Below are 14,478 nucleotides of genomic sequence, written 5' to 3'. Positions count from 1 at the left end.
TTCAGCAGGGCTGTACAAGAAGTTTTCTGACATCCCCAATACATGGGGATCCCAGGATCGGGGAACCTCTCCCAGATCTGGGGCTCCAGAGTGCTGGAACCTTAAGCCTCACTGCCCCGCAAAACCTTTACCATGTATGCTGCACACAAGGTTTTCTGCCATCCTGGTCCAGGGGCTCTGGGATTAGCCCCAGTGCTAAGACCCACAATCAGCTGATAGCACATGCACGCGATGTCCGGGGGTCCCAGCCAGAAGGCATATTATATTTACTGGTGACATTATCAGCCATACTAGCCAAAAAAAAGCCAATAATGTTTATTTTCCTTTTATCAGTGCTGGTCTGATATGGCACTGATATGTCAGTGCATCTCTAAGAGTGAACCTTTCAAATTAGGTACTGTACTAGCACTGTGCTAAGTCTATTACTATAATTAGCATTATGTGCTCATCATCACTGATGACATGCATAGATCTTGATTTTCCAGAGTTACAACAGTTAGGATTATAAACAACATCAAGAATTTGAGAACTCATGCTTTAAAAAGGTAAAAGCCAATTTCTAACTAGTAAATATCAGGAACACATTTTTGCCTTAATAGACATTTATTTCCTATTTGTCTATAGCAAGCTTTCTTGCACGTTTTACTGAAAAATCTGGTAAAAATCTGGTACTAGCACAAGTATAGAGAACACAGTAACAAACTACTTTCCTCTTTCATGACAAGTCCTGTATTTCTCCAGCTCAGGAGATTCTAGTACTCATCACTTTCCTGATAAGGAAAGTATCAAGAAACATTTAAGGACAGTCAACATTAAATCCCTCAAATTCTAAAAATGAGTTCAAAGTAATTTCTGATACTATATATTTTCAAGTGCCCTGAAAGTTTGTGTGTTCTTCTAATTCAATTTTTCTATTTTAAGTAGGATCTCACAAGCAGTTTTCCCATAAACTGCTTGTGAGATCCTCACAAGCAGTTTTCCCATAAACTGCATAGAGGGGGAGGTGATCCTCCCCCTCTATGCGACGCTGGTCAGGCCGCAGCTGGAGTATTGTGTCCAGTTCTGTGCGCCCCATTTCAGGAGGGATGTGGACAACATGGAGAGGGTCCAGAGGAGGGCCACCCGCATGATCCGGGGACAACAGGGCAGACCCTACAGTGAGAGACTGCGGGACTTGAACCTATTCAGCCTCCACAAGAGAAGGCTGAGGGGGGACCTGGTGACCGTCTATAAACTCACTAGGGGGAACCAGAAGGGTTTGGGGGAGACGCTGTTTCCCCTAGCCCCTGCTGGCATAACAAGGAATAATGGGCACAAGTTGATGGAGAGGAGGTACAGATTGGACATCCGAAAAAACTACTTCACAGTCAGGGCGGCTAGGAGCTGGAACCAACTTCCAAGGGAGGTGGTGCTGGCCCCTACCCTGGGGATCTTTAAGAAGAGGCTGGATACTTACCTGGCTGGACTCATTTGAGTCCCGTTTTTGTTTTTAGGGTGAGTGGTTTTGTTTGTGTTTTTTGGGTTGTTCTCCCGCCCTGGCGGGGGGGCGGGCTAGAAGATCTATTAGGTCCCTTCCGACCCTGAAACTATGAAACTATAAAGACCTAGGAAAATTGACTGCTTATACCAAAGATGTATACAAAACAATAAGAGTTAAGATAAAATGTTTTTATTGTATTTTGAAGTGTTTCTGAAGTAAAAATCAACCCCAAACTGCTGTTATTTTTAGTATGATGAGATTCCATTAGGAATCCATTTTCTTATCCATGGCTACTTGGGTCATCCCAGCTAGGGACCGACGCCACTGTTCACGTCCTTCTTGAAATGCAGGGCCCACAACTGGACACAGTACTCCAGATGAGACCTCACCAGTGCTGACTAGAGAGAATGAATTGTTCCCCTGATTTTCAAATGACATGTCTGTTAATGCAATCCAGAATAATGCTGGTGGGGGGCTGGGGTGGTTTTTTTGGTTTTATTTGCAACAAGACCATCCTGCTGGCTCATATTCATCTTATGGTCAACTGTAACCCTCCAGGTCCTTCTCTGTAAAACTACAGCCTAGCCAGTCATTCACGTCAGTAGTTGTGCATGCAGTTATTCAATCCCAAGTGCAAGACTTGGCATTTGCCCTTGCTGAATCTCATCTGATTGACTGAAGACCATTTCTACAGTCTATTCAAGTCATTCTGGATCCCAACCCTACTCTTCAGAATTCTCACAATTCCACCTAACTTGACTTCACCGGCAAATTTGCTAAGTGTGCACTCAATCCTATCACCCAAATCATTAATAAATATGACGAACAAGATACCAGATTTAGGAAACACCCCTGGGGAACCTCACTTGATACCTTCTCCCAGCTAGACATTGAGCCATTGAGTTCATTGAATACAATGATCCAACCAGTTACATATGCACCTTACAGTATTTTCATCTAGTTCGTTTCCTCAGCGTGTTGGTGAGAATGTCACGGGAGACTGACAAAAGTCTAAGAAAGTATTGCTAAAAGAAGTCTCATAGGTTCATCTAGTCCAGCTCCCTGACCAGGGTAGGATCGATCCCGACTAAACTCTCTCAGTCACGTGTCTAACCTGCTCTTGAAAATCTCTAGAGCTGAAGACTCCACAACTTGTATAGGTAGCCTGCTCCAATGCCTGACTGCCCTCAGTCAAAGTTCTTCTGAATTTCCAACCTAAATTTCCTCTGCTGCAGTTTGAGGCCAATGCTCCTAGTCCCATTCCCTATAGCCACAGAGAAAAGTCCATCTCCATCTGCTTTACAAATGCCTTTCAGGTATTTGAGCCATGAAAACTACTTCAGTCTATTACAAATTATATTTCATGGTCACACTTTACAAGGGCAAACAACTTAATCACTAACAGCCTTCCTTGAAGCTTTTCTGTCCATCTCACTTGCTGCCTTACAAACCAAAAAAAAAAAGTTAAACACTTTACCTAATTCTAACACCACCACAGTAATTAATGATGGGTAGAATTATTCTATTTTGTTCCAGGCATTAATGCTGCACGTCACAACAGTATCTGAGTACAAGGAATATCTGATTAAGGAAATGACAAAACTGACTTTCTCCTCTGATGCTAAAATCAGGGTTACTTTCCTTAACTTCTGAAAAAGCAGGCACTATTATCTAAGCCCAGCTACTTAGTTCTGATAAACTGTGGGGTACTATGCCAGTGTAGAAATCAAACAACAGAGAACAAATTTGTATAGATGATCCAGATTCTAGTCTCACTAAATATTTTTTTTGTTTTTCAAGTAGGGCCACATCCCTTATTCTGCATGCATCATGAACTCTCCCACCCCATCTAGATTGGTGGCCTGATGTGCAGCCTTTTAGGTTTTGCTGTTAAGGTTTCTCAAGCTCAGCTAAGAAAGGGCTTTTGATTTCTATGTTAGACTATCCTCTGTGAGGAGAATTTAAAATAGTGACGATGGCCAAATTATAGCACTGAGAATCCAAGGCTCAAACCAATTGCTCCTAACAGACATGCATATTCTTGCTTAAAATTTCCTCTGTCCGTGGAAGACATATATTTACATCTCCACCCTCAAAATATCATCTTTGGAACAAAACCCATTTCCCTTTCTTATATTTTTTGGGTCTCTAATATTCTCTAGGAGGCTGTTATGTTTTTTTGCGTTTGCTGCTAATCCCCAGTTCTTGAAACAGCTGAATGACCGTTAGACAGCATTTTGGTGTCCCGCAATGAAACAGCTTGGATGAGCTGTGAATTACTGAGATTCCCTCACTCCTCAGCGCTGTACATAACACCCCCTCCATTCTTACATAAGTTTTGGGGAAGCCATTCAGAGGAAAGAAAGAAATCAAGCTAGAAATAACATGAATTGCTAATTCAAAAGCTACAGTAAAAGTCAGGGCATGTCCAAGGTTGACTGATGCTGGGCACATCTACAAGTTCATTAATGCGCTTTAGGTAATGTGCATGCGCCACTGGGTGGGGGGTCCCCCTGCGGCCAATCACGCCAACCAGGAAGTGGCCACAGCGCTTCACCTGGTACCCTAATTCCCCAGCCAGCGCTTGCAGGGTGGGCACCAGCGCTCCCACCTGCCCTCCCACCCATCGCCTAAGCAGGGAGCGCGGCCTGTCAGGGGGTACACCAGCGCTCTTGGGGGGTGCACCCCCTATGCATCACCACTGGCAATGCACATTAAATCTAGTACCTCCATTGTGAAGTACAGTATTAGAAAAATGTGCATTAACCTATTTTAATGAGCATTAGCTAAAGAGCACAGTTTTGTTGTGATGTTTTAAATGGACATTAAAATAAGCTAACGTGCTTTAAAGCACATGTGTAGAGTACCTATTGTAACCCGCCCATGCTAGATTGTATTTTATTATTTTGCTTTTTTTGTGCAAGATATACACTTTAAAATTAAGAACCAGGACTACTACATTTCAGGTGTTAATGAAAGAGCACAAATACACCTGGACAAACAGAGAACCATAGTTCCTAAGGATATGAGCATGTTTTCCTGTGTTCATATAATTGTTTTTCATCAAAAAGGAAGGAGGGGCAGAATCAGGCTAGAATGTGGGGGAATTTATTGCTAATCTATGTAATAACACTTATATAGGATAAACAAGATTTGTTTAGCCTTAAATACTATAAAGCTAACTCAATAGCCAGGCTACAAACTGTCAGTCTTTTCCAGCTTGTTCACAAATGCCTATCTGGGACCCAAAGGTAACTTGCAAGAAAAGCAGGATAAACTATCCAAGAATTTTAATCTGATTTGTTATTTATTCAAGTTATTTTGTAGGGTTATAAGGCATCATGAACAGCCGAAACTACAGTTATTTAATATACCAATTCCTCTACAGAATTCAGTTTCATAAAGGATGGGTTGGCTTTTGGTTGGGTTTTCCATCAGTGTGGTCTTTTGGACTTTACTTTGAAAAAAAAGTCTTAAAAACATCAGGCAAATTTTAGTGATGATAGATTGGTATCAGGAGCAAAGTTATGATTTTAGAAAGCTCTTCCTGTTTGGATATATGCCTAGTTACTCTAGAATTTAATCATCCTCACTCTTGCACAAACTTAAGTCATCTTGAAGCAAACTATGACACTAACATAGTCATCAGATCCAAGGTGCATTAACCTGACACTGATTCTGTATCAGCTAAATCTGCTTTTAGGAAACTTAAGGAGAACGCTGGTACCCTTGAAAATTAGCAAAATACATATCCGAGGGAGTGTATTTGGCAGGTATCAGCTGCTGAAAAAACAAAAGCAAAAGCCCCTGAACAGTCATGGATTTGTTTTGACATAGTTTCTGTCCCCTGTCCCGATAGCATACAACAATGCTGCTGGGCCACTAGGAAAACAGCTACTGAAATCTCTTCACATTCAGGGGGAAAAAAAGAACAAAAGTTCAAACAGCATTCTTACCAACAGGCAAGGTATAAGAGGCCCTGCTGTACATGTCATGTATAAAGCCAGTTTCTTGTGCAGAAGCTGAACCACTGAGTTTGTAATTCTAAAGCATACCTTTTTGGCAGCAAATGACATATCTTTAGCATATATGAATATATTTATATTGCCTCTTTTTAAATCTTCCCCATTTAAAAGGAGAGTTTCAGCAATTTCAGTTCAGGTAACAGTATCCAAAAGAAATAAAACCAGGCTAGTCCCAATGGAAACATAGCAAGTTGCCTTTGCTTTACTCAAATAATTAGCATTTTAAGCATTTGGTAGTAAAGATCAATCGGTTATGTTACTGATTACTTCTAAAGGACATCTGGATCCAATAAATAGCTACAGAATTAGTGACTTAAATCATAGCTTACCTTTTTCATATATTCTGTGACTGGGTTCTGTTGCAAGAATTCAGTACTTTCTCTTGTATAAAATCTCTCCGTATCAGCAAGAAACTGAGATTCAAAGGATTCTTTATAGACTGTTAGTGTAGGCCCCTTTGCAAATGCATCATCTTCATTCAGACCCAGTTCCACTAAAAAAGCAAAATAACAATTAATTTACCTTCTATTAAATGGCCTCTTGTACATTATGGATACAAAATATTTGGTTGAGTACTTAATTACAAAATCGCAGAAATGCACCATTCCAAATATATAAAGTGCATGGAAATATACCCCAATTCATCAATACTCTATACTGCATATATAACTTGAATCAAAACAACTTTCCCAAGGATAGATTAATTTTGACTGAATTTCTTGGGTTCCAAGTCTATAATTTTTCAAAGCTTAAAGCTCTAATTAAAAACCCAATCCATTTTCACAACTTGACCTTTGGAACAGAAAGTATTCCACTGAGCCATTTGCTTGTCTTTGAGAGGGGGTATACACTTTGCTTAGCAAATAAAATGGTACTTAGAAATGTGGTTGCTGAACCCAAACTTCTGCCAAGTTCAGAAGCATGAAAAAAAAAAAATCAACTATGTAAAAAATCAGAACACAGTTGACAAGATGTCTTTAACCTGTCCTAATGTATAAAAATAAATGGCAGAGTTACCAGAAATTTATACAAAGCAGGATCCCCTCCACAATGCCATCGTGCATGATTTCACATTATGAAACTCAAATGCAAAAAGCACACAAAGGTGGTGCCCTGGAATAAGTGGTTCTTCCCAGAGGAGCTTGAAAAAGAAACATTATAGGATTATATGATTCTGCTCCATTTCAAGCTACTGAGGGAACTACAGAAACAGCTCCCTCAAGCAGAAAAGAAAAATGGCTGAAAAAATTGATTGTGCAGAAATCTGGAGTTGTGAAATAAAAGAATGTGTTAAGGAACCAATATTCCACAGCTTTTAAAAGCCATGATTTGAAGACTAGTATCTCTCTGTACTATCCCTAGAACAGTGAATTATTCCTAGAAAAACTTCTGGCGTATTCTTGGCAGCTATTACAGTAATTTCCTACTAGTCTAGCAGCAAGAAGGATTTAATGTTTAATTTATTTAAATTAATATTTCCAAACCATAGATTTACTGTACTCTGAACTACATGGGTTTGCACAGAAAACACTTGCATTTCATTTTTTAAGCAGTCCTTACTCTGCAAAACAAAGCTACAGAAACTATGTAACACTATTTCCATGTGGTCAGTAGAACAGGAGTTGGTTCAAATTCCAACTTCCATCTTACCTTTTAAAACCTCCGGATTGTCTGAATAAATAAGCAGGTACATTTTTAAATTAAACTTCAGATAATACCTCCTACTCTAAAGCAAATGGAAGAAATATAAGTTTATCCAGTAGCTCATCACCACAATGTGATATTTTTATTAAACTAAAACAGCTGTCTAATAACTGCTTGATAACAATGAGTACTAAATTTCAGAATAATTATTTAGTGCTACCTATCCGTTTTTGCATCTATATGAAAAATAAAAACTATACTGTTAATTGGGTTAAATCATGGAGTTTTTAAAAAAATTGCCTTTCTAATTATTTGTATAAAAAAAAGGAAGTGGAATTAAATTTAATCTGCTAGAAATTTTTCTCTTCAAAATTATCAATGTAGCAAGGTTGTCACTAGGAGACTTTTCCAAGATACTAGTCAATCATAATGGAAACAAATTTACCATAGGATTGTACGACTCCACTGATGAGCCTGGTATTGATGGTTTCACCATTTCTTTCTTTTTCAATCAATTTCAACACAGCATTTGTTACCTTTGAAAATATAGATTAAAAAGGAATCAAGCATACAATAAAAGCAGCTACGGGTCAACTAATACAGTAATTAATCAGGAACATACTGCATTCAAAACCATCCAAACACTTATGAAAGTTTTAAGTCAATATGCTAACCTTAACATACAGGTCATTTCAGATCGCCATCGCAAAGATACTAGGGTCCTCCCAGCAGACAGGGTTTAAAGTTCTTAATATTTTTAAGTTAAAAAAAACAAGGGGGGAAATTGCAAAAGATTATCTTTTATCATCACAAAGCAGAAGCAGAAGGAAAAAAAGTTTTGTTTTTTTTCTATTTTGCAGTTCACTTTGAACTAGTTTCTAATAACGATTTAAAACTAACTAAAAGAACACAGATACAATACAAAATAGATACATACTTGCTTATTTAACGGCCTGAACAAACAGTCCCTCCAGGTCACTAAGGCAAGCTATAAAATTGGGGAAAGAGAAGGGTGGGGGGGAAAAAAATGGGAGAAAAGATTATATAATATGTGCTTGGCAATTTTTTATTTTATTTTATTTTATTTTTTTTTAACAGAAAACTAAAATATTGCGTTATGCTAAATAATTTGAAGTTTAAGAAGCTATCTGTTGTGAAGTACTAACCTCTGTTAACAATAAGCTAGAAACAAGGAAACATTGCATTTAATTTTTATAGCCATACAAAAAACTTTGAATTATAAATTAGTTTTTTCTTAAACCTCTATCCATCCCAGAAGAGGAGGATATGATTATCCACCACATACTCTGAAAAATTCTTGACTCTTCCAGTTTCTCCTAAACACAAGTTACCCATACAAGCTCAGATGTTGACATAGGTGATTATATTGACGGATCAAAGCAGTAGTTAGGAGATTAATGTTCAGACAGTATATTCTCAAACTGCTCTTAATTTCTTATCCAATGCAAAGTTATTTTTATGGTGCAGTAAGATACTAAACAAAAAAAAGCTCAACTCAGGAAATAACTTTAGATAAAAATACAAATGGATGCAACAGAGTTCAAAATATTCAAATATAATATTATTGTGGTTAGACATGACAGTCGGTCAGTTTTCAGAAGTTGTACGGTGCAAAAAGATACTCACAGCATGTTTATTAAGAGGGGCTTTTATTAAACACAGGGACTGTAATAGAAGAGGACTTATAACCAGGTGACAGAAGAATGCAGAAGCAATCAAGAAAGATGACTGGCCTCAATACAGTACATGGTGGGAACGTAAAGAAAAAGGAAAGAAGATGGTTTAACTGAAGTGAAGTCACAAACAGTTCCAAAAGTGATTTTTTTTTTCTGTGGAAGATAGGAAGCCCATCAAGGGATTCAGAAATGAGTGGATGGGAGAGGGGAAAGAAGATAGAATATGATTAAAATAGCATATGATAACCTGCAGCAGAAATTACAGCAAAGATATAGTATAGGAAAAAAGAGTTGCAAATAACACTCAAGGCCAGGAACCGCCAGAACATTTAATAGTGTTCTGGGCTCAGGGACAGTAAAGAAGATAATTCTGGAGATTGTGTATAGCAGGGGTAGGCAACGTTTTTTGGCTGGAGTGCAGAAAAAAACAGTGTCTACCTTGGAAGATGCTGGAGTGCCGGCATTCCAGAAAAACAAAATGAGGGCGGGGAGAGGCGGGGATACATGGCAGGATGCACTGCATATTAGTATATTTAATAATCATGAATGTTGCCTTTGTAGTTCTGTATTCCTTTTTCATTGAGCATATTGCAATGAGAGAGAGAGAGAGAGAGAAAAAAGAGAGACAAATAAGAGAAAGTGGAGAGAGAGAGAGAGAGAGAGAGAAAAAGGAAAAGGAGAGCAGAGAGAGAACCAGGCACATGCACACAGAGAACCACGTGCACAAACACAGAGAACCAGAACACCCATGTGCACACAAACATCCGCAACCAGACGTGTGCGCACACAGACACACAGAACCAGATGCTGGGCTTGGAGCGGGAGCATGCGGGCTCAGCTGCTGCCAGCCACGAAGCCCAGGCTGCTCCCAGCAGGTGGCTAGACAGCTGCAAGCCCTGCTGCAAACAGACCAGGCTCTGTGGTTGGCAGAAGCTACGCAGAGCCTGGGCCAATTGCAGCCAGGAGGCTGCAAACATCTGCTCCGGGCTCCGGCATCAGCTCCATACCAGTGGGTACACGCGGGCCACGGAGCGGATGGTGGGGATAGGGCCTGAGGCAGCATAGTCCTCCTGCTATCCGCTTTGAGGTCCACGTGCAGTCGCTGCCAGCATGGAGCTGATGCCAGGGCTGTGAAACCCAGCACAGGTGTTTGTAGCCTGCTTGCTGCCTGCTGCAGCTGCCCAGAGCACAGGGTGCCTACAAACAGCTGCGCCAGGCTCCAGAGTCCAGTCATCAGCTCTGTGCCAGCAGCAGGGGAGAGGCCAGGGTTGTGCTGCCTCAGGCCTCCCAACCACCTTGCCTGTTCTGAGGCGCATGTGCACGTGCCGAGATGGAGCTAATGCTGGAGCCCGGAGCACATGTTTGCAGCCCCCTGGCTGCAACCAGCCCAGGCTCTGGGTAGCTGCTGCCAACCACGGAGCCCGATCTGCTTGCAGCAGGGCTTCCAGCTGCCTGCTGGGAGCAGCCCAGGCTTCGTGGCTGGCAGCAGCTGCCTAGAGCCCAGGCTGGCGGCAGCATGCCAAGCAAAATGGTCTCACCTGCCATGCTTGGCACATGTGCAGGGGGTTGCTGACCCCTGGTGTATAGTAATATGACCAAATCGTTGTGATATCATAAAGCAAAGAAGGGGAAAGGTGACAAAAAAATATCACTAGTTTAGGAGACTTGTCCCTGACTACAAGGGATCATTCTATTCCTAAAAGTAAAATTGGGATTACAGTCAGATATAAATTTAAAGTGTGACCTCTATTAATAAGTATTTCACCTATATACTACAGACTTCAGATCATTCATATAATCTGATGCAGCTTTTACTTCACAATGGTGCTGCTTCTCCAATCAGCTGGAGTTCAGGGGTCCTGAACAGGTGGTCAAAAATAAGAGGCAGCATCAGTTGAAGCACCTCCATTTCTGATGGAGCACCTCATTGGTCCCATGCAGCTTCACAAGCCCTCTCTTTCACATACGGTTAGGAACCTAACAATATAAAAGGTCCAGATTATACTGTACAAATTCCTCTACATATTCCTTCCAGATGGCTTCTGGGTCAATTCCAACCACAGTAGGGAGGAAGAATAATAGAGGGAGTTTCTTAATGCACCAGCAAAAGCCACGCTTTCCAAAATGTGGAAATTAATACATTTTCAGGGACTGAAAACGGAGGGAGAACACTGAGAACTCCATCCTGAACAAGCAATGCCTTACTGCTTAAAAGAAAAATATTGGTTTTAAAGTTACGTATTTTTGCAGATAAATAATTCCCATTAGATGCACTATCATCTACAATTACACCAGACCCACTTGGCTATACTACAAACAAAATGACAGAATTGCATAGATGTAAGACTTGCAGAGAAGAGTATTTGAAGAGAAAAATATTGCACTCTAGTTCCTTTAAGAATTCATGAGTACATATCAGATACACATTACACATGAGCCAAATACTCAAGGAAAAGGAAGAACTGAGAGTCCAAACAGATACCAGGTTGTATGGTAACAGCGTAGGGCAAGGGCGGGCAATTATTTTGGGCAGAGGGCCGCTTACTGAGTTTCGGCAAGCCATCGAGGGCTGCATGACAGGCGGCCCAGGGCAGGATCATATTAATTTTCTAAATTTTTTAGGGGCCCCGTGGGCTGGATAGAATGGCCTGGTGGGCCACATCTGGCCCCTGGGCCGCATTTTGCCCACCCATGGTGTAGGGCATATATAAACGCTGATGAATTCCACATAAATAGTGAATTTTCAGAAGCAGTTTGTGTGAAGAAAAAGCAGATGTTTCATGCAGTGGGATAGTTATACGTTTGGACTATATATTTGTTTCTACCTAAATCAGTTATTTAAAATTAAAAATCACAACATTTCTAAAAATACATACCGAGTAGATTTCGTATATTCCTTTACGACCTTCATCACACTCACGACGAACCCAATGTCGGTTGAGGTAGGCACAAATCCCATTCAAAACTTTGCTTGAAAACCTATAGTCTTCCCATTGTTGAGTGTAGAATTTCAGCACACTCTCGTCCATCAAGTCTTCACCATCCTGAAACAGTTTGTGAATAGCACAGATGGCTTTTTTATATACAATGTAATACTAGAAGAGATGCAAACAACTAGCTACTGCAAGCAGATATCCATGCCTTATAACCAGGGATCCTGGTTTTCTCTGAAAAAGAAGTCCCTAATTTTCAGATTTAAAAAAAGTTACCTAAAATCCACATTTTCCACAATTAAAATGAAATGCCACTAATATATACATATAGATATAGATACATATTAGTGGCATTTCATTTTAAATCATGGAAAATGTAGATTTTGGGGTTTGTTTGTTTTTTTAATCTGAAAATTGGAGGAGATTTTTATTTTTTTTCAATCAGAGAAAACCAGAATCCCTGCTTATAACATAGTGCTACTGCCAAGGAAATCTTTTGTACAGAAATTCTGTAGAAGACACAGCACTAACAAATCCATTCTTACTTGCAGAAATAAGCCCGATTTCCACGTATACTACAAAAAAACCCCTACCAAGACATACTGCAAGTGCTTCTCCTCTGGCAAAATATAAGAAAAACAGTATGTAATATATACAAAATCACACTGCTTAATTCAGTGCTGAAGAGGTTGGATGCTACAGTGATAAGCACAATTATAACAAGCTTTTTAGAAGAGAACGACAGCCTCCACTGTTGCTGCAATAGCAGTGAAGTGTAAGTGTAAATGCAACCCAAGAATAAGTGTGGATGTTGTCCTTCCTTTTAGAGCTCCCATGTAGCAGCAGTTAGACAAAGGAGGTAAGTACATGCCTTCTGTGGAAATACATCAACACATTTCACTTGCTGCACAGATAAAAATTTTGGGAAGCAAGAAAACACAGTAGGATGCAGAAAATTCAAATAGCTTTCCAGACCAAATTAGTATGGCTTGTAGGAACAAAGATAGATAAAGGTACAATCGCATTCTGAATAAAAAGAGGGACACTTCTGTCCTGCTGTTACGATTAAGTCCAATTGTAAGGGCCCTTAGGTGTTTCTGTATGCTTTTTTCCTGTATTTAAATCAAAATTAGTAAAAAAAAAAAAGTTGGCTTGGTTCTTTAACGCGGAACAAATTCCAAAAGCATCTAGGAAACGTTCTTCCAGAAAAACATTCCAAAGTACCATTGCATTAGGTCATTGATTATTACATTAATAAATTATGCCATGCAAACTGCATAATTCTACAGTTGCATTAATACTGAGACTAAATACCTACCTGAATAGTTTAGCTATTCTTATGGCAAGACAGAAAATTACTTATGAGACAATTTATAAAGATGACCAAAAATGGTAGTATTCATAGGTATTGCACAGTAACTGATTTATGTACAAGGTAAAACCTAAACACTCTCAAGCTAATGAAGGATTAAAAACAAAAAGCCGTAGCTTTCTGTAGATTTGGTAATCAATTTTAGTTCAACCACTGCAATTTTTTTTTTGGTGTCAAATTTTAGTTGCACAATTATTTCTTCCATCTTTCCTTCTGATTTAATATAATCACTCATTGAGTTGGCATTTCACCTTACCTTAAGGAGATTTGTCAAGTAGTTCTTCAGGAATTCTTTTAATCTTTTGTATAATTCCAAGCCAACAAACTGAGCACCTCCAGGCGTCTGGCCTTTTTTAGATTTAGAAGGAGGTACTCCAGCTCCTCGTGCTTGATTAGATTGGTGTACACTAGTACAGTAGTTATAAACATGACTGAGAGAAGAGTTAAGGAATCTGTGTGTTCAATACATTTTAAAACACAAGCAAAAATATGAAAATAAGATACTCAGATGAAATTCAGAGGCAAAAAACAATGTAATCCTCCTACAAAAAATATGATGAGAGGAGGTAATACCTCCTTTACAGAAGGGAAAGCTGAAGCAAAGTAAGACTGTTATTTGTTCAAGAAAAGCTCAGTCTTTAACAAACACAAAAACAAAACTAAATTCCTGACTGACTGAATGAAACCAGTAACAATTCTCTGAAGATGAAAAGTTATCCTAGCAGCTGCTGTCCAGTGAATTTAGTTTCTGTTCCCAGAAAAATGCATATATTTAAAAAAATCCATCTGGAAAGACTGTAACTAGATGATCATGGAATTGGATCATATGAGGTTTGGGGGTAGGAAGCAGGATGGCAACATTATAAAGTTAGTGAGCAAGCAGGGGAAACAGGAAATGCAAATATAGCTATTTTGGTTACACATTTCTATCGTATTTCACAGAAATGTAACAAAAATGCATTCAAGATGATTTGGACAGTTATATCATAGAAACATAGAAAATTAGTGTTGGAAGGGACTTCAGGAGCACATCTAGTCCAAGCCCCTGCTCAAAGAAGGACCATCCCCAACTAGATCATCTCAGCCAAGGCTTTGTCAAGCTGGGCCTTAAAAACCTCAAAGGATGGAGATTCCACCTTCTAGATAACCCATTCCAGTGTTTCACCACCCTCCTAGTAAGAAAATTTCTCCTAATATCCAACCTAAACCTGCCTTGTTCACCACTGAGATCAGCCTAGCTCCATCCTCTTTGGAACCACCTTCAGGTAGTTGAAGGCTACTATCAAATCCCCCCTCAGTCTTCTCTTCTGCAGACTAAATAAACCCA

At 39.6% G+C, this 14,478-nt stretch overlaps 1 protein-coding gene across 4 annotated transcripts in view; it reads right to left on the bottom strand.

The window, feature by feature from the left end:
• CUL1 (cullin 1) overlaps positions 1-14,478 on the bottom strand; it is a 75,077-nt gene that overhangs the window by 24,128 nt on the left and 36,471 nt on the right. For 3 of the 4 annotated variants that reach the window (XM_025209836.1, XM_025209838.1, XM_025209839.1), the window contains exons 3-7: positions 13,408-13,582; positions 11,723-11,896; positions 8,087-8,137; positions 7,595-7,685; positions 5,835-5,998 (exon numbers count right to left, since the gene is read on the bottom strand). In XM_025209836.1, the coding sequence (XP_025065621.1) occupies positions 5,835-5,998; positions 7,595-7,685; positions 8,087-8,137; positions 11,723-11,896; positions 13,408-13,582 (655 nt within the window). The remainder of the gene's footprint in view (positions 1-5,834; positions 5,999-7,594; positions 7,686-8,086; positions 8,138-11,722; positions 11,897-13,407; positions 13,583-14,478) is intronic. The other variant, XM_006028401.3, reaches the window with a different exon arrangement.

The sequence above is a fragment of the Alligator sinensis genome, unplaced genomic scaffold (genome assembly GCF_000455745.1).
Source record: "Alligator sinensis unplaced genomic scaffold, ASM45574v1 scaffold456_1, whole genome shotgun sequence".
NCBI lineage: Eukaryota > Metazoa > Chordata > Crocodylia > Alligatoridae > Alligator > Alligator sinensis.
This window is presented reverse-complemented; position numbering and strand designations above follow the sequence as displayed.